Source organism: Cryptomeria japonica, chromosome 3 (assembly GCF_030272615.1).
Source record: "Cryptomeria japonica chromosome 3, Sugi_1.0, whole genome shotgun sequence".
Classification (NCBI taxonomy): Eukaryota; Viridiplantae; Streptophyta; class Pinopsida; order Cupressales; family Cupressaceae; genus Cryptomeria; species Cryptomeria japonica.
Genome location: NC_081407.1, coordinates 407,164,558 through 407,184,989, shown reverse-complemented (window position 1 = coordinate 407,184,989; position 20,432 = coordinate 407,164,558). Strand labels below are relative to the sequence as shown.

The window sequence follows — 20,432 nt, the reverse complement described above, 5'->3', positions numbered from 1 at the left end:
AACTTCCTCAAAAACATATCAGGTCCAAAGAGCCACTCTGCATCATAGACTTCTGGTTGCAACATGTCAACACCATCTTGAGTGAGCTGATTCATACTAGAAATACCACATTCTTCCAGAAAAATAAGCCATGCTTTTAATAGGACAACCTTCTTCAAAAGTGCAAGAATGATCTGTGAGAAAGTCTCTATCTAAATCTGAAATTTGACTCTCTAGACGTTCATTTTCCAAGAATTCATTATAAACATTCGCTTCAAAACAAAATGATTCCAACATAGGATGACTATCAAACAACTCATCTTCACAATCAAATTTGAATATCTCTAATTCAGATCGCCTGTGTGATATCATAACAGAGGTGATCGAGTTTCCCTTATTTTGCATTTCAGTATTCTCAAAATTCTGCAATGTTTTGGGCTGCAACAATTCCTCAATATCTTGCATGCAATCAAACTGAAAAGACTCATACCTTGCCTGCATATCAATATGAGAGATACCCCCTACTTTTTCACCATAATGCATCTCTTGTTTATGCTGATCTGTTATGCTTCCCTGATTAAAATCATTAGCTGAAATGGCATTAGAAGTATCAAATGAAAAAGATTCAAATTCTGAAAAAGAAACATTTTCCAGCAAACTTCCATCTAATTGCTCATCATCAAATCCTTGCTCCATAGAAGGAGCATCTGAGCAAGTCATTAAAATTTCTAATTGTGCAGTTTGATCACCCTCATCTTTAAATGAATTATCATTTTCAACATACAAATGACAAATCCCTGCAATGCTAGGAGAGCTATTTTCAATCATAGGAGGTTCTTGGAAATGTCCATCATTAAATACTGTTAAATTTTGAGAATAAGAGATAGGTAGTGCTGATTTTGCTGATTTCATAGCAAGTTTATTTTGTAAAATCTCTTTCTTTTGATAAAAATTCTGATTATAAAGACAAAATTCAGATTGTGGCTCCCTCACAACACATTCATCCATGCATTTCATTCCACTTAACAACATATCATCATCTACCTCAATAGCCTCTTTTTGTGCATCTTTCAAATTTTGTATTTTGTTACGCTTCAACTGAAATTTAATTTCAGTTTGCAATGCAGCAATAAAAACACATAGCTGATTACTTTCAGTTGGTTGGCAAGCTTGAAGAATTTTACCAATACATCTATTAAATCTATCAATAAAACCTCTCATAGATTCATCATTTTTCATCTGAATTTGAAAGAAATTCAACAGTAACTTATAAGTATCAACCACAGGCTGAAATCTTCCAAGGAATTTTACCTTTAAGTCATCCCAGCTAGTAATGCATCCATCTTGCAAATTCTGAAACCATTCAGCGGCATTTCCAACAAGGCTGTCCACAAACAGTCTCACAAAGACATTCTCTTCTTGCACTCCAAGAATCCCACAGGTAACCATGACTACTTTTATGTGATCATCGGGATCTTGATTCTTATCTCCAGCAAACTTTGGAAAGCATTCTCTTGATCCTTTAGGAAGGGCTGAATATTGGGGCAAAGCAAATGGACCAAAATGAGTCCCCCATGGCTAAGCTGCAACTAAAGCCATAATTTCAGACTGGAATTCTTCAACCAAACATAAACAGAGTCGCCAATCTTCTTTCACACAAAGATGTCTTTAAAACATGGGGAAAAAAAATAAAAATGACTGATCTTTTGATTTCGAATTCCCTAGCAGAGTTGCCAAAAATCTATTGGTAAACAGATTTGTCCTTCTTAAATACCTTTCAACAATGACTCCCAAATGCCCAAATGCCCAAATTGAAAGACGAAAACTAGAACCAACAGTTGAGTCACTTGCAATGGTGAGTGCAAGTGCTCTCTGAATTTGGATATGAAGGTACAGCTCCCAACTTTGGATAAAAATGTATATTTTTTGAATATGCTTTTAACCGGAAAGCAATAAAGGCAACTAACATCTGCTCATAGCCATGACACAAATGCGAATAGCAGATTTATAATGAAGTGAATGAAGACAATTAAAACACAGTTTAATTATCCACACCCAGGAAAATACCCTTTCCAATAAGTAAAAATGCTCTGGACTCTTATCGATTCTCTCTCATGCCTCAAAGGACAAGGGGGATCAGAATACCCAAACAAAGAGTTAACAACAGATTTCTTTCCAAATACAAATTAATTCTGAAATCAAAGTTTCAGAATCAAATGCATATACACAGTTTGATGTAACAGAAAAGACAATGAAAGGAAATTACGAGAGAGACAAAGCTCATTGTAATCAAAAGAAAATATTGACAAATCCACAGATCAACAAAATCTTCTTTATTCTATCAATGCCAAAAAATGTGAGCTCACAGACTCAACACTTCTGAAAAACAAAACTGTGCAGTCCAAAAAATAATGCTGCCTCTTCCTTTTTTACAACAGAAAGAAAAAGAAAAGAAAAGAAGAACCCTCTCTCCTTTCTTTCATTACATATATATAACTGAGAATTTCAGTTATCAATAACTGATTCTTGAAAAGATTATTAATTAATCTTTTCTTTTATCTTTCATCTTTTTTTTCTGCTTCGAATCTTTTATCTCAAAATTTTTAATAGACCCGTACTCAAAGATTAATAACTTTTGAACGGAATATTATTTGTTCAATCGCTCCGGTGAGGATTTAAAAAACCTGTCAAAATTTGAGTCCGATCCAACGGTGCAATTAAAAGTTATGCCCCCCGTACCGAGACTAATTTTTCTGTCTCAGAAAAATCCACATTCTGAACCTGCGAACTTCGAACCTTGATCCTGGAACCTGCGAGGTTCAATAGTTCAAGTTCAATGACCACAAATTACAAAGCCCAAAATTTGAACTATGAACTTTTTGAACTTGCGCGCTTGAACCAAAAAGGTTCAATAGTTCAAGTTCAATGAACAAAAATTACAAAGCCTGCTCCAGTTAAATTCGAACTTTGAACTTGAACCTGAACTTTGAACTTTGAAAAGGTTCAAGATTCAAATTCAATGACAGTTGTTCTTTTGGGCTGCCATAGAAAAACTTGCATAACTTTTTACTGGGAGTTCCGTTTTTTATGAAATTTTAACTGTAGAATAAATAAGCTAAGTAGAGCATAACCCAGAAATCATTTTTGCATATGACACATAAAAATTGAGATTTAATCGTTTGGGCATATGGGTAACCCAAAATTTAAACAATTAAAATCTCCTAGCTGACATGGAGTTTGGCCATAAAAACTGGTCATTTTGGAGAGGAGGATGTTACAATTATCTTTGCAAAAAGATTTTATGTCATCTTTCACAGAATTTTAAAAACAATGACTTCTTTGTGACTGGCAGGTAGGGGATGTCCAAGAGGGTGCTTTGAAAGTTTGAACCAAGGTGACCAACACTTTCAACATTAAAACATTAGCAATAGTTGGTTTTTAGCTGATCATGAGGTTTTAAGCATGAGCAAAAATATAGGGCTAACAATTAGCAAGGCTACCTCCACCAAACCCTACCAAGGAAGCCAAAAAGGATATCATGTGGGAGGTTTCTGGTTATGTGGTTGGACCCATAATGTAATGTCCCCTAATTGGGTATGCCCTAAGTTTGCCCTAATTTCTTAATTTCCAAGCGGTTAAGTGGATTTAGGAAATACCTTTCACACAATTGAAACCCTGCAGCAGATTAGAAACTTCTTACAACAATATCTCAGAAATCAGATTTGTGAAATCATAGCAGAACAGTAATCAGATTAGCAGAACAGAGATCAGATTAGTGAATTCCCAGCAGCATTATTTAGAATTAATTTATATATATTTAGATCATAATCAGTAACAGAATTAGTAATTCATCCATTAAATACTCTAAATGTCTTGGAGGCTCAACCATAGGAGAGCATAGGGGAAAGTGACCTCGATGGGGTGTCTCGGACCCTCTACCTTGGACCCAAGAGCAGATATACCATCCCTCTTGGCCTCATGTGGCCCATGCCATCCAGATGAGGTGGCCTACCCAGTGAGATGCCCACTTTCCGTTATCCCCTCATCTTGCCAACCTTCTCCTTCCCTTTTATGATTGGTCCCCCTGTACTTATGCATCATGATAGGAGAGAGGTTGCAATAGGGTGCCCTGAAAACCATATGCTTTATAGTTTGTCGTTTCTAAAAGATTCAGCAGTTCTTCTGTCCTAGACTTGATGAGATCCAAACTATTGATTGTAGAGATGCAGAAACAAAACAAAACAACTCAAGCTATATAGTTGGTAAAATTGTGCCCTCATAATCAATGTACTGCAATATTAAAAATAACTCTAAGGTAGGGCAATACCAAAAAATGCTTCTAAATTAAATAAGATTTTTCCATTATTCTTTGTAATTTTAGATGCCTTTACTCCTAGTCTCTCATCTGATAATACTAGTGGAAGGATAAGCTCTTATCTCTCCTAATAACACTAGGCCAACTAATACCAATTATAGGATATTTTCCAAGTTACCCATTTGATCCACTACAAAAGATATTCATTGGACCTATTCTATCTTAGAATGCATAGTTTTAAAACTCGTGGACTCGCCACGGACTTGCGAGTCCATTGGCGGGCCGAGTCGACTTGCCAAATACTCGTGAGCCGAGTCTTGGCGAGTCCAAATGAAAGACTCGTGAACCGAGTCCTGGCGAGTCCAAATGAAAGACTCGTGAGTCTTTCTAATTGACTTGCACGAGTTTTTTACTCAGACTTGCGAGTTTTTTACATGGACTCGCGTCGCCCAGTTTGCATGCCCAACCACGATTTAAAGTGGTTTTTTTTTTCTTTTTTCACTCATTTGGCATTGTTGCTTGCTGAAAACAGGTTTGTAGGGTTTGAAGGAGGAGAGGAATCAAGATTAATACAGCCTCATTCTCTTCATCAGAATATATACATGAATATCTTTTAAATTTTCACACTTAGTCAAATTTCAGTAATCAGTAGGCTCCTATTAGCATTGTCTCGCACTCTCTATCTCACTCACTTTATCTGCCCCAAATTTTAGACCTATCTATCTCCCTATCACTCTTCCTCTATCCCCTCTCTCTACCACTCTCTATCTCACTCTCTCCTCTCTCCCCCAAGATCTAGACCTGTCTCTCTACCCCTCTCTCTCTCACCCTCAAACCCCAGTAAGTGGTGCTACCCTCAACCTAATTTTGGCGAGCTGGAGAAGCCACATCGGACTCCTAGAACTAGACCCTCTTGTCCTATCTCCCCTTGGTTTTCACTAGAGCTGAGAAGAGGAAGATGTAGTCTTCTCTTTAGTTTGTTCATTATTGTTTTTCACATTTGGACATATCACTATATGTAATTTTGTAAACAATTATAAACTTATGCTGCTATTATACATTTTAAAGTTTGAAACTATGAGTATGAATGATGAAATTTCAAATATTGAGTGTTTGTAGATCATATGACAAGTGTAACGTTTCAATTATGGCTCTTATGTTCTCTAAATGCATTAATTTCTTTATGTTTTTTTTCTAAAGTCTGAGTCCAATTTTTTGGTTTGCCGAGTTCGTGGCGAGTCCATTGTTAGAATGTATTATGGGCACCACAAACAGTTACTCCATAACCCATTCACATGATACAATGATATGCTTGAGTACTTCACAATTTGCTTGGAAGCATATGGGAGCAATGCTACATGAAAATCAGATTTTCAATTACATAAACAAATGGATGATACTCCTGATAACTCAAAGTACCAACCAGAAAACAAAGTTTTAAGTCTTTTGACAAAGTATAAGACAATAACAGTGTAAGAATTTTCCCATTAAAGGACAACTGAAAAGAGCAAACAAATTAATCAATGATATTTTTCAATATTTACCTGTTGAGAGGATCGGCACTACCTTTAACCATCATTTTTGCAGTAGACGGTTCCAGTTTCTCATCAATCATTAAAATGCAAATACCACGTGCATCAAGACCTCGCCTTCCAGCACGTCCACTCATCTGAATATACTCTCCACTAGATATCCAGCGGAACTTGTCACCATCAAATTTGCGCACATTTGTAAATACGACTGTCTTTGCAGGCATGTTCAGACCTATGCTGAATGTTTCTGTCGCAAACAAACACTGTCATAGAGAAGCTGTTATCTCTCAAGAAATTAATTAAATGTTCAATCATAATCTAGTTCCCATTAAAAAAATTCAACAAAAATATAACAAATATAATCTCAAAATCCAAAACAATTACTATACATAAGAAAATAAAATGAACAGATTCAAGTAAAAAGCTTGAAATGTTATACTTACAAGGACTGTATATTTGTTTATTTAGAAATTTAAAACCAAAATTTGACAATAAGAACTACAAATAAGGAACAGACCTAAGAACTACATTCATATATATAAACACAATTTTTTTCAAGGAATAACTATAGCGTGAGGGAAATATTATAATTAATAAAATGTATGATTATGGCAGTAGCTCTATATGTGTGCGTATGCATGCACACACACACACACACACACATCCAGAAATGGCAGTCACGACCGAGTTTAATAGAATACAAGCAAGTTCCACAAAAAACTTGAAAATTTCGTAAAACTATTCAAAGTCTAGACAAATCTAAGTGAAGCTGTCCTGCAAGTCTAAAAAATATTGAGAAACTGTGCACAAGGGGGCTGAGATGAGCACAAATGTCACATAATACTAATGCAAAACCACCAATGTATGATATGAGGCGTTTTTGTATAGAAAGCAAAAGAATGACAAAAAACCAAGGCAAAACCAATAATGCAAGTAGCAATAGTGGGCTTTCTAGAATATCTCATCATCCTTTTTTAGATATTCCAAAGATTTGTTAGCCAATCAAAGATTGATCTTTACTGAAATTCACCTACCAGACCCCTCTAAAAATAGTTCTAGCAATATGGCCAAAGGAAGCCATAAGCACCATTTAAGATGCAAAATTTTGTGAAGACAGTATCATAAGGAAAAAGCTCAGTACATAAATCATAAATTGGATTAGTTTTGCCATCCAAGCATGCACCAATGCAGTATACAGTAATGAGTGGGCAAAAAGTGGAAACATATGCTATCTTCTAAAACTTGTAAAGTGGCACTGTGGCATACGGACTAATCATGGCAATTTTAAATATTTTACCCTATGTTATTCCTTGACAAAAATTTTAACTTCCCCAGTTGATTTCCTTCATGGCTAAGCACCAATGCTGGCAGTTCTTCTAGGCTGCAAAAAGCTATATAGCCTTCAGATATAATAACTGTCCCCAATTCTTGAGTTGTTCAGTCCCAAACCAGTTGGAATGCCAAATGTTATAGCACTTCTACACATTCCCATGTAGCATCCTCAAAGAATGTGATTCTTGGCCTTCTCCAATAGCATCCTCTATGGATGTAAGTGTCAGTCTTCCACGTATCATACTCCAAGGACACATCATTCAACTAAATGAGGTGCTTTGGTAAACAGTTTACCCTCAATTTGTTCTCGTGACCAAAACGTGCTTTGGAACCATATGAACACAGTCTCATCATCAATAGAGTTGGGAGGGCCTTTGAACTTTGAATATATTGTCCTCCTAAGAAAGAGAAATTGTTGATGCCAACATATGACAAAACTACATTAGTGACACTTGAAAGCATAGTTTGAAAATTCGGACCTGGACTCAACTTGGCAACTCAAATTACTTACAAATAAACAGTACTAGGTATAAAATATTCAATGTACCACTCATATATCTGCTCTCAAGTATAGGAAAGATATTCAATGAACTGATGTAGAAGTGAGCCTCAACAAACTTCTATTTATACCTTGCCAAGACATCCCTTACCCAAGAGTTGTACCCCTCCAATCTGGTCGGCCCAAGAACCAAGCATTTATTTTTATTTATTTGTTTTCCTTTGCAAAAGAATGGGCGCTAGCTTCTAGGGAGGTTGGACCACTTGGGAGACTCCAAAAATTAATTTCCTAAAGAGGTCGTCCCTCTTTGGGGCACCAGAAGGGGGTTCACCAATAATTATTTTTTGCATAATAATTAATATTTTCTCCTCTTAACTTGCTTAACATGAGTCGGCCCTCATATTTTCTTTATTTTATTGCATTTGAAATCTCCAACACAAGTCGACCATGACGCTGCCTATATAATGTTGCATTAGTTAATTATCCATCTTCCTTATTTATATCTGTTCCTTATCTATAACATATCTACTCGTTAATGCTCTTTAAATTTTGCTTCTAATAATCATCTTAATCGCTGGCCTTTGACATCAATGACAATATTCCAACATGGCCTAGCTCCAAGACAATGCAGGGGAAGAGGATGAAGGATGTGGTGAAGAGCGATATTTTTTGGGGTGACGCAGAACATATTGTCTCCATTATTACTCCAATCTTCAAAATAATTAGATATGGGGATGCCAACGCACCTAGACTTGGACAGGTGTATGAGTGCATTAATTATATGCTTGAGAAAATGAAGGATGTTGTGCGACAAAAAGACCCCCCCTTGCAATTCTGCAATGAACACATTCATCCAATCATTCATCAGAGATGGGAGAAGCTCAACACTCCCTTGCACATGGCTTCCTATGCATTGAACTTGTTGAAATGGTATGATCAAAGGCCCCATAGAATTAAACCCATATAGGATGTTGAGGTGAAGGCAGAGTTCATGAAAGCTATCCAAAAGACGTATGATTCTTCAGATGCCAACATCATTCATTCTAAGTGGGCAAAATTTGCCATTCTTAGAAGTTATAGCACAAGAGGACCCAATTTTGTAGTGGACTATGTATGGTACGACTTCTTTGACTAACTCTCTAGCCATTTGTTTGCTATCTCAGGTTTCTAGTTTTTCTACTACTAAGAGGAACTGGTCTACTGTGATGTCCCCATCCATATGTTAGAACTCTGGAACCAAATAAATAAAGGAAAGCTCCTTGTATTATCTTTAAAGATAATACAAGGCACAAATGAACTCTTGCAAAGATATATGAAGAAGGAAACACTTAATAATAAGGAGCAGCGATAATTATGATGAAGAACCATCGATCAGATCAGTTCAGAATTGTTATTAAGTTACAGGCAGAAACATCTGTGTTCTTGGTGATATGCTTAATTTATGAAGCCTAAATAATGTTCTTATGCAGAATTTAATAGTAATAATAATAATCTGCAATATGTATCATAGTTATACTTAATTAGGTGATCAGGAGACGTCACGGTAATTACAGTCTGAGATATCGCTTAAAGGAAACAATTACGGTATTAATGATCATTGGTAATGATCACAATTGGAAGCAACGCCTTATGTAAGTAACACAGATTAATTGAAAATAAAGACGTAAGTTTATTAAGACAGCAAAGCATACTGAATGAAGGAACCACGATGAGAATATGTTACTGACTAAGCGCTGAGAGGAAATGTGATTAACTAAGTATTGATAATTATCAAACAGCAGTCAACAACTTATATAACATTAAACATTAACGATTAAGGGAAGAATGTTATCAAGCAACTAACCTAAAGGAGCACGATATTATGACAGTGATTTATATTATGAAGAGTGTTATTGCCAGTGGTCAACTATCCTGAGGGCAGCGATAAGTGAAGATGACAAATCAAAAGGATCAATACAAATTATAATTGATAAATATTAATCATCAAAGTATCGAAGGAAGACAGCTACTATGTTACTACCGATTGGGTTATGCTATAAAGAGGCACGAATTAAATTAGTAATGGCAGCGAGTAAACTAATATTAAGAACGGTGATTGGTCAGTTAATTATAAACCAATGATTATTATCGACTATCATAAGCAGGCAATTAACAGAGGGGATAAGAATTAAATTATTAAATAATCATTGTTAAATGGCATGACTATTCTCCATAAGATACAGCCATTCGGTGCCTAGAATATTTATTGAAGAAGGAAATATTGATTAAAAAAGGGGGGAAATATATTGGCTATGGAATGGAAAAACACATAAAGGCAGACCAAATCTGACGCATGTCAGAATTGTCTACCTTTGCAACAACCAACTACTAATACAAATATGCTCGGTCAATTCTTATGAGAAATGTTGGAGTTCGATGTGTATTTTGTAGTTCTACTTTCTTATTGGGATCTTTATTGGATCACCGAAATGGAGCAAATGAGCCCGTGACAATAATACGGTGGTTTGTATATAGTGAAATATCAGAGACAATGACTATGATTCTTGGGTCAAGCAAATCAATAATTATGAAGAAGTCGGTTATGAATAGGGATGACTCATCAAATCCAAATGATGCCACCTTTCAGTTTGAAAGGGCATAAGAGATCCAATATACGTATATAAAAGTATATTTTCAGTTCAGAATAATTGTATATATAAATATCAGAGGAGGATTCCATCCATTCGTAGACATACACTGTATACCAGATACACATTTTCAGTTCCAGAATAATTATACACAACTGAGGATTGTGTCCTCGATCTGTTTATTATTAATCAGTCATTAAAGGGAGTATATGAGCAGAATTTAAGGGGAAATATGAGCAGACTTTGGAAACATTAACAGAAGGATTATTAAGAAGAATGTTGGAGTATAGCAGAGTCCATCATTACATAGTCCCACTGTCAAATTAGAGAAGGCCATCAAGATAAGTTCTATTTTCAGAACTAGTCTTCGAACTTTAAGTGAAATTTTAAAATGAAATGTTTTCAGATTTAATGAAATTATATAATTACAATTCTCATTTTGATTTGGAATTGCTGTCTCAGGAATAGACTGAGTAACCCTCCAAATGGAGACATTACATCTACTTATAGCTTCACCCACTCCATTAAGAGGAACAGGCTTATCTCTAGGAGGTAAGAGGAGCTTGTGGCTATACATAGTGCCTTGCATTTCATTGATCGCAACACTCTTTCATACAAGGAGAGTCCAACATTGCATGGGATGTAGAGCTAGAGGAGCCAACACAAGTTGATGATGACGCTACAGAGACATGGCTTGTTTGTATTGATTTGGAGGAGCTTGAGCTTGTGGAGTTCAACAGTTCTAGTGATGAGGAGTTTAAGGGTAATAAGAAGCGTCACTTCACTCCATTTAGTTATTTTTGAACATTTATCGCTGTAATTGTCATTATGTAAGTTTGAAAATTAATATAAATTTTGAATTCGACATTTTCATTGTTAATATTCACTTCAAAATTTAAAAGTTTAATGCAATCATTGCAATGTCTTTATAACTTTAAAGTTTAATCTTTAGTAGTTTTACTAGCCTGCAAAGTTTCATTTGTAATTCTCATACTTATTCCTTATACATCTTTTTATAACTAAATTTTCAACTACTATATGTATTTGTGTTGTTGCACCCATCCCGTCGTCCCCCTATCAAGTAACTCCATAGAACTAGGAAAATATCCCACGTTGAAGTACAGAGCATTAATGCACCAAAGTCTTTGTCAATCTTTAAATAAGACTTTGGGCTGCAAGTCCTCCAGTGGATGTGGTAACATTCTCCTCTTCTATGATATTATCATTGCTTATAGGTGTTTGTGTGCATAGTGATTTTTATTTCCTTGCATTTCTTACCAATGTACTTGAGTCAAAAGTTATAGAAAAAATGGCCATCATGGAAATTATCATCAAAAAAATGAATAAAGTATTAAGACACACCAAAATGAAAATTCTGCAAAACTAAAATATCTAAATAATACTACCCTATGGAAGCTCCAATTATTTAGAAACCCTAAACAAGTCCAAAAAAATCATATATTACATGTTTTTCAAGAAGATAAGACTAATGAAGACCATTGTTGGAAGTCAAAGCCAACCCTGTGCAGAACCAAATGAGAAAAAGAAATGGCATCCTCATCAACTAATGATATAAAGAAAATACGAGATCTAATCATGTCTACGTGAGAATTTCCTAACCTAGCAAACATCGAAAGGCAAAGGGAATGTCCCTAGTAGTCTTTCCTATCATCCATGGTTGATGATTCTTCAAAAATAGAAAGGGAATTAGTATTGTGCATTTTCAAAGATATTGTGTGTGTGTGTTGTGGGAAGAGGATGGGGAACTTGAACAATAATTGACCTTCTATAATGAAAAGCAATAAGCCCATGATACATAGTGCACACATAAGAAAATTGAGATACTCAAAAGATGCTGATAGAAAAAATCACTAGCTAATTGATATATCCCCGTCCACTTGCACAACTATAGCATCCAAAGAATTCTTAATAGGTCATCTGTCATTCTCTTGACAGTTTATAGAGACAAATTGATGCCCTTTCTATGTTTTGTGAACCTCGTCAAATAGTGTTCAACCTTAGCATAACAAAGGTTATGGTCTTCAACACCAAGGACATTCTTTCCGATTTTAGTTTTTTCTACAAAGGGAGGCTTGTGGAGATCACACTACTTATTGCTATCTAGAGATTCGATTTCTAAGCCATATTTTCTTGTGGCCAACTTCTCATTGTCATCTTTGCAAGGGGCACACCTCATTCTCTATTTTTGAGCATCATTACTTTCAATTACATTTCCAAGATATCCCTTTAAATATGTGCATTGTTGATGCAATGATTAGGCCCACAATGTTGTATGGTTTTGAGGTTTGCAGCCCTAGCTAGGGGTCTTGTGACTAGGCTTTAGATTGAGAGGGTTCAGATGATTATTCTTTGGTATATGATCTGGTGCAAGTGAACAATTCCTTACCATACTTATTACTAACCAAGCCAAATTTGTTATCTAACACCCTTTGTGTTGAGACATGGACCAGCTAGGACTCGAACCTAGGACCTTCCATACGCTGCTGGAGTGCTCTACCACTGAGCTACTGGCCCCTCTTGGACCAGTCCATCGTCGGTCCAGGTGTGGCTTATTTACAACACCAACACCCCCCCTTAAGCCACACCTCTCGTGTGCTTGGGGCTCCTAGCCTGGACCTGGCTCTGATACCATGTTGAGACATGGACCAGCTAGGACTCGAACCTAGGACCTTCCATATGCTGCTGGAGTGCTCTACCACTGAGCTACTGGCCCCTCTTGGACCAGTCCATCGTCGGTCCGGGTGTGGCTTATTTCCAACACCAACACTTTGACTCACTTATCTCTTCGAACTCACTTGATTCATACACAAGCTTAAATCCATTGTGATTTCACTCCATCCATTGCGAGCTATCATTTCTTTGTGCTTTGTACTTTAGAGGAGATTGCTTCTTGTGTCTCTTTGATTGTTGAGAATGCTAGTTCTTCAAGATTAGTTTGCTATTCCGGTTTATTAGTGCTTCTTTGAGTAGGCTACCTCCTTTCAAGTTCCCCTTATGTGCCCCTTATCTCCTTCCAAGGAAAGACGTGCTCAATCAATCCATCAGAAAGGACATTCACTATCAATACATTCAATTTAGTTGGACCTCCCCTCTAAATTTGCTCAACTTCAAATTAGCTTTCTACACTAAGCACTTCTTCTAGGTTGTTGGCAAGACCATTGTTTAGGCCAACTATCTTCAGCATTGTTGGTCTCATGTCTAAGGATTCCCCTTGGCCAGTTGTAGATGCACTCGCATCAACTTCGAGTTGAGACAGACCATGATATACCCCCATTTTTCTCTCCAAGCCGTTGAGGCTAAGGAGCATTATATATTTTAGTATCCTATATGCTATGAAATCCATCAAAGGTACCATTGTTTATATAGAGATTCTAGAGGGTTCTTTTTGTCATGAATCCATAACCTTGGGCAGATGCCAACTAGGTTGTGGGAAGCCATCTTTTTGCCCACGTGTAAAGAAGGAAAATGAAGGAGATGTTGCAACAACAGTTGGGGATAGTTCTAGAACCACCCCAAGTTGTTGATATAAGTTTGATTGCTGATGCCAAGTGCCGAGAGTCGGAGGGCTTGTGCCATTTATTATGGTTGTGAACCTTGTCCATACCAAGCACTGAGTGCACCAAAAGTGCACAAGCATAAGCTTCTAATAAGGCAAAATACTTTCCAAAAAGCCCTTGTTATTTCAGAAGACATTTCAAGAGAATTTGGACGCCAAATGAAATGGTGTTGTGCATTTACAAGTCATAATGATGATGTCTTGTCCCAACTACTAGCCATAAATGTTAAGGGTCACCCAGCTATGTGCAATCAATGCCCATGTTACCTTTTAATCTAGAATGCCATTTTGGGCGAGATTGCCTTTAGACCATGGATCTTGTTGGTGCAACAATGTTGTGGATCAGTTTTCAACCTACTATTGTTAAAGTGGGGATTTTTGTTCATTTTGAGAGGAGCTTGGTTCTTCTAGTGGCAAATAGAGATAGTATAGATGCAAAGTCTGACTAGGGCTTCAATCACACCACATCCAATTTAAAAAAGGTAATGAATCATTGAAGCAATTGTAGAATAAAATGCTACAACTATTATGCATATAATGTTTACAGACTGTTTGTATCTCTCTAGGGAAATCTTCAAAATTGTAAGGGTTCTCTTGCCACATTTGTTGAAATGGTTGTATTGGGCATTTGCAAATGTGACAACATTTTAAAATATTACAACTATTGTAATAATCATTTGTTCAATTCATATGGATTAATGCATTTCAATTCAAGATCACTAAGAATGCTTTGTGTATGATACTTGTAATTTGATGGCACATGGGCCTCCTAGATCAATTCGTCTATGTTTCCTTTCATTGTTTTCTTTCTTGTTATATGTGACTCTATAACCCAATAGGATAGACACCAGTCTTTGATCCACCTAACCAATCTCAAATCGCTCGAACAAAAACATCAATCAGTAGTTTAGTTAGTGATAAGTGAATGCTTCATATGCACCTATGACTGTCAATATAACCAAGGAATTCTTCTTGAGTGAACATGCTGTTGATAAATTTTATGTGGGTCGTGCTTGCAAAGTCATATCAGCTATATAGGGGTTTTGAGACAGCTAATTGCACTTGATTCAGTGACAATCTTTGGGGCCAAGTCAATAGGCTAGATTTGGCTATCATTAATTTGTGATGGTCTACTTTGTGTGATTTCAAAACCTATTAAGTTATACCCTTGGGAACACCCTCTTGAGTCTAAGCTGAGCTTGATGAAACTCACTCTTGTAGAGTTGCCCTTTAAACCTCAATGATCTAAGAAGTACAGTAGTGGTTTTGAGACCCAACACCACCAAGAGTTCTTCAACCTTGAGTATTAGGAAGGTTCCATGCATAATCAACTACCTCCTACGATTGTCTAGCCTAGCCCCCTTAGCCCTAGACTTTCCCCAATGAATATTCTTGGATTCTACATTGGTACTCGTCCAGTGATTGATGAAAAGATAGTTGGCTCCTTCAACATGTCCCAAAATACAAACACTTAATGAGTTTTGTTCCTTTCCTAGGTCGTTTTCATTTGCTTTCACTGCTCCCAAGGTCCTCCGCAACTCATTTATTCATACTTTTACATTTGGGGGGTTATCTTTTAGGTTTTAAGGTTAGCCCCCATTTGTCCATTTTTTTTATTTCTCCAGCTTTTCTTACTTTATTGTAATTGCTTTGAGGCTAGAACCCCCTTTTTCCCTAGCACATTGTTATTGTAATTATCGTGAGTTCTGATTCCTTTGACCTATTCTTGGTCATTCATGGACATTGATATAAATTCTTTCTTTCAAATGATTAGAATAAAGAATGCACTTTATCAACTAGTGCCTACAAACATTGATGTCTTAATTCTCAAAGTTAAAGAGCCCAGAAATTTCTATGACAATGAGTAATGATAGCAAGTGACCCTCTTATATCAGGAACTCATACTTGCCAATAAGCTTCCTACTTGCCAAAGTGATTGATCATTTTTCGGCATCAGACAGCTGTTATATTGATGCATCACATTCCACTGCAATGGCCTCTTAGAAATCCAAAAGTGCAACTATATGACTCTAAAGTCAATAATTTTTTGATGTGCTGGAATATGACCTATAATGCTGCCTATACAGATCATGCACAAATGTTGATGTATCAGTATACATATCTGGATATGGACTCAACAAGGGTACCTCAAAGTATTTTGTACCTTGGGAAATGAGCGAAGGATAAAACTTGTGAAAGGTTCAACAAAGAAATACATTCACTTTGCTTGCCCTTGAACCTTAATTACCTAGTATTTTATTGGGAGAATATTTTCCTTCCATAAAGCAACATTACATATTCGACAAGCTAAATATTAGATGTTCAGAACACCACTTGTGTCTTGTCAGCATAATGTGTTGGACTTCAGAATTTTTCCTTCTGAATAAGAATAAATATGTATGCTAATACATGCAAAGTGACACTATTTAATTCTCTCTGTAATTATTGGCAACTAGCCTTCTTCTAAATAGCTGAGTCGGATTCTGCTACAAAGCAAGGGTGGCAAATATAGATTTCTATTCGGGAAAGCATTAATAAATAGTATCATTTTCTACAAACACTAAAATTCAGCATTATTTGCAAGAAATCAAAAAACTTTAAAAACTTGCCACTTATGAATATGTCAATAGTTTATTGAGGTGAGAAACATAAAAAATATTAAAAAGAGGGGCAGAACACTGTAGCACCAACCTTGATTAATCCTTCTTGAAAGAGTATCTCAATCACTTCCTTGAGAATAGGAAGCAGACCAGAATGATGCACTCCTATGCCTCGCCGGAGTAGGGGTAAAATACGAGAAACCTACAATAAAATGCAAACAAAAATATATGATTCATAATTGAGACAACAGAATGACTCAGAACTAAAGTTGCAGAAATATAGATTCCATAATTTTGAGCAACTCAAAAATAACACAGATTAAAAGCAGTCACTAAAAAAATCAAGTTCTCAGTAATCATGATCCTGTATGAAGTTCTTCATTTGTCTCTGATTTTCTTTCTGCAATTACAACTTGCTTAGAATTATTACGCTCCATGTCTCTCAGCAAGTCCTAATCCAACAATTTCAACAGTGGTTTCAAACTTAGCAAGTTGGTATTCTTAAGTGGTTCAAGCATAATCTCATGTTGCTGTCAAACTTCATTGCTCTCTAGTTTGATTGATTCCTAAGCAGCATCTAAGATTCTAAACCACTTAGAATACACCATGCACTTGGGTACACAGCCTTAGTTGTCCTGACTGCTTGTAGAATAAACCCTTATATAAGTCTCATTCTGGACACACAGACTCCATCTTGCTCAGGTTCAAGCATACACAAAAAATTTCTAATTGCATAGATTCAGTTTTCAGGAACGATGCCAGTTGAATAAACACCAATATATAATATAAATTTGATTCTTAAGAGTATGACTCCATTTTACTCAGATGTGGGTGGGGCGAGGTGTGTGTGTGACTGTGTATAGGTGTATCAGAATTTGGTCTCCCTGGAATCCAGGTGAAAAATATTTTGGGCATACTAGTTGGTTATCGAAAAATTGAGGCCCTAACTAATCCCCTTTTTATGTTATAATCAGAAAAAATAAAAAATGATGTAACACGGGAGTATTATTTCAAATGATGATTCAACCTTACCAATCCCCTCAAAGTCCCAAGAGAGAGAAAGGCTCCATTTGCAGTGAAAATTTTCAGCCAGCCCCAAAGCACCAGGCATTTAGAGCCTTCTCAATCTTTCTGATAGATGATAATTCCTACTATCAAGGTTATATGCCCTCAAATTCTGTTAATTAGAGATTAAATGTAGGCCTATAGCACATATAGGTTCTCTTCCAAATAAGAACCATTTCTGATAGCCTAAAGAAGAGATGCTTAGTTAAAATATTTCAGCAAACAAGCATTAAAAATTTACTTCTTGTCCTTGATATTACTTTGCAAAATGCAATGCAAAAAAATCGATAAATTGAGCCACCTCATACGGACTTCATATAAATCTAGGGTGAAATATTCTACAAGCAAAACACGTATTACATGTCAGGAACAAAATAATATAAAACCTCAATGTACAATGAATTAGCTTCAGTCTAGTGCTTCTCAAGTTTGGGAATGCCAATTAAATTAATATTTTAAGCTACTTATGTAATCCAAATTCGAAAGTCATGTCAATTGAAAATTACACCAAGTATCTTTTCCAATTACATCCTCCAGCTGTTGCTGGTAGTTTGTTTTACATATTACCATCACCTAATAAAAGTTGTGTAAGTAATACTCACTTGTGGGAGTTTCTTGTCATCGTCTGAAAGTGAATCCATGGCACTAGAGAAGATGGTATCCACAAGCTTTTTCTCATCTTCAACATTCAAATCCAACTTTGCCATCTGCAAAGAAAGCTACAAGCTATTAGGAATGGGATAAAAATCAATTAGTTCACAAGTCTGTCCAACTGAGTAAATCTTAACATAATGCATGCATAGCACAGATGATAACATTAGCAAATGCTTTACCTGCCAAACACAGTAAAAATTATCTTTCTTTGGTTCCCCTTACCAAAAGTAGTCATGAAAAAGAGAGTTTAAACTGTATACAGAATGACATCTTGGTTACCATAAATCCCAATGAATGGGAAGATTACAAACAGTTCACTTGTTGGAACCCGTTTGATTTGATAGATAATTAAAGGTAGCCCTCAGGAAATGAGTTGTAATACTTTTATCGATGCATATCCACAACTGTCCTCATTAATCAACATTCAGTAAGTACAAATGTTACCATGATGGACTTCCTTGTAATTAATTTTTCTTATTAGTCTCTCTATCACGAACCCCACAAGCAACCTAGCCCAAGAAGTTCTTTGTAAAACAACCAATCCTTCCATTTAAAGAAAGAGTACCTCCGGCAATATCACATGAGAAATACAAGAGGAATTTCAGATTCTTCTCTTCCTCAGTTCTCAGTCAAGTAAGCAAAGGAAGTTGAAGCAGGTGTGAATGATAAATGAATTTGTTCCAATTGTAATAAAATTATTTGTAGTACAATTCTCTTCCTTAATTATGAATTGTAAAATCTTCAGACTCTTAAAAATAAGAAATAGATCATACAAATATTTTCACAGATGATAAAATAGAATTTTTCAGAGTCCTAACATATAAAGAATATTGAGGAAATAACCTCTAATGCCTGCAAGGTTGCTTAGGCTATTTACTGCATTTTATGCTCAATTGGAAGAATATAGAATTCACACATTCTGGTAACTGTAGTGCCTCTTTTACATGAAAAAATTTCTACCATATGTAGAAATTAGATCTTCTCTCCAGTAGCATATTGTTGGTGCAATTATAGCATTGAAATTTTGAAGTGAATGCTTTTTTTAAGTCTTCTATAATTTCACTAGATTAGATGAACTGCCTGACTTCCATTTTATGCAAAAATGGAATAAGGCAATTGCCACCAAAACTGATGTTGTACACTCTTTTTTTACAACAGGTTAAACTGTTTTAAATTAGAAGGTGTAGAATGTGTGCTGACCTTCTAAGGCTAACCACATACAAACTGCCTCAGAATTGAGCATTTGCAATCTACCTCAGTTTAACTTCATGCAGGCAATAAGGCTCCAGCAAACTACAACAAGGGTCCATAGGATATTTAAACTGATGTAGATAAGTATATGAGAGGAGATACAAGAATCTTTCTTCGCATTTCCTCTCTGCTGAGGAGAATTTGGTGATGCTGAGTAGCAGGTCACCAACTCCTACATCATACATGTATTGAAAGAACTTCTCTGCAAAAGCTGCCCCAGACAACCACTCAGCTTATGGTTTGAAGGTGCCTTTGTAGACAACCACGTAACTAGTGGTTTGCTTTGTTCAACTAGTGTGAATTCATATATCTGGAGAGCTGTTCTCAGCCAACAGATGTTGGAAGTGTGGAATGGTAGCCTAAGGATGAGTGATGAAAACCTCCTCCAAGTGAGATGGATCCAAAATGTAATCTGTATCCATTTGAGATAAACACAGATGCCAAGCTAAGCTGAGAGATTTTACTGAACAGTAAAGCCCACAATTGGAGGATGGTGTAAGGCCCATAGCCTGTGATGTTGTTTATTCTAAAATCACCTACTTCTCCAAATGAAGGAAAACATCATCACCATTTTTTTTAAATGAGGCACCAAACACAATTATGAACTGTCCAGATTTTAATCTTGGTCTATTGGAAAGTACCCTGTTTGATATGAAGCTTGTCCAATTTTCACATTAGGGAATGAGAGCTTGTCCAATTTTTGCATAAGGGGATTAGCTTTGCATTTCTTCTTTTGATTTGGGGACAGATGTGGAGCTAGATAAAACAATGGAATCTCATTAAGCTTATTCTACTCATTGTAGATCATCTGACAACCAAGAGCTTTCAAAATGATTTCAAAATGTGATTCAAGAATGTTGATTTGTAATCAAAAAATTTGCTCCACGTATGCCTACTGAACAAGTTGGCAGCCTGTGGAACATCATCTTAGTGCATGTCACAGAGACAAAACCAACAAACAACCAGAAAGATGCAGTCATTATAAGCTTAAGCACATGGTA

General features: G+C 36.1%; 1 protein-coding gene across 1 annotated transcript in view; it reads right to left on the bottom strand.

Annotated features, from left to right (window-relative positions):
- LOC131035075 (DExH-box ATP-dependent RNA helicase DExH9) overlaps positions 1 to 20,432 on the bottom strand; it is a 74,558-nt gene that overhangs the window by 36,704 nt on the left and 17,422 nt on the right. The window contains exons 5-7 of the mRNA XM_057966701.2: positions 18,129 to 18,233; positions 16,553 to 16,663; positions 5,839 to 6,089 (exon numbers count right to left, since the gene is read on the bottom strand). Of these exons, the coding sequence (XP_057822684.2) occupies positions 5,839 to 6,089; positions 16,553 to 16,663; positions 18,129 to 18,233 (467 nt within the window). The remainder of the gene's footprint in view (positions 1 to 5,838; positions 6,090 to 16,552; positions 16,664 to 18,128; positions 18,234 to 20,432) is intronic.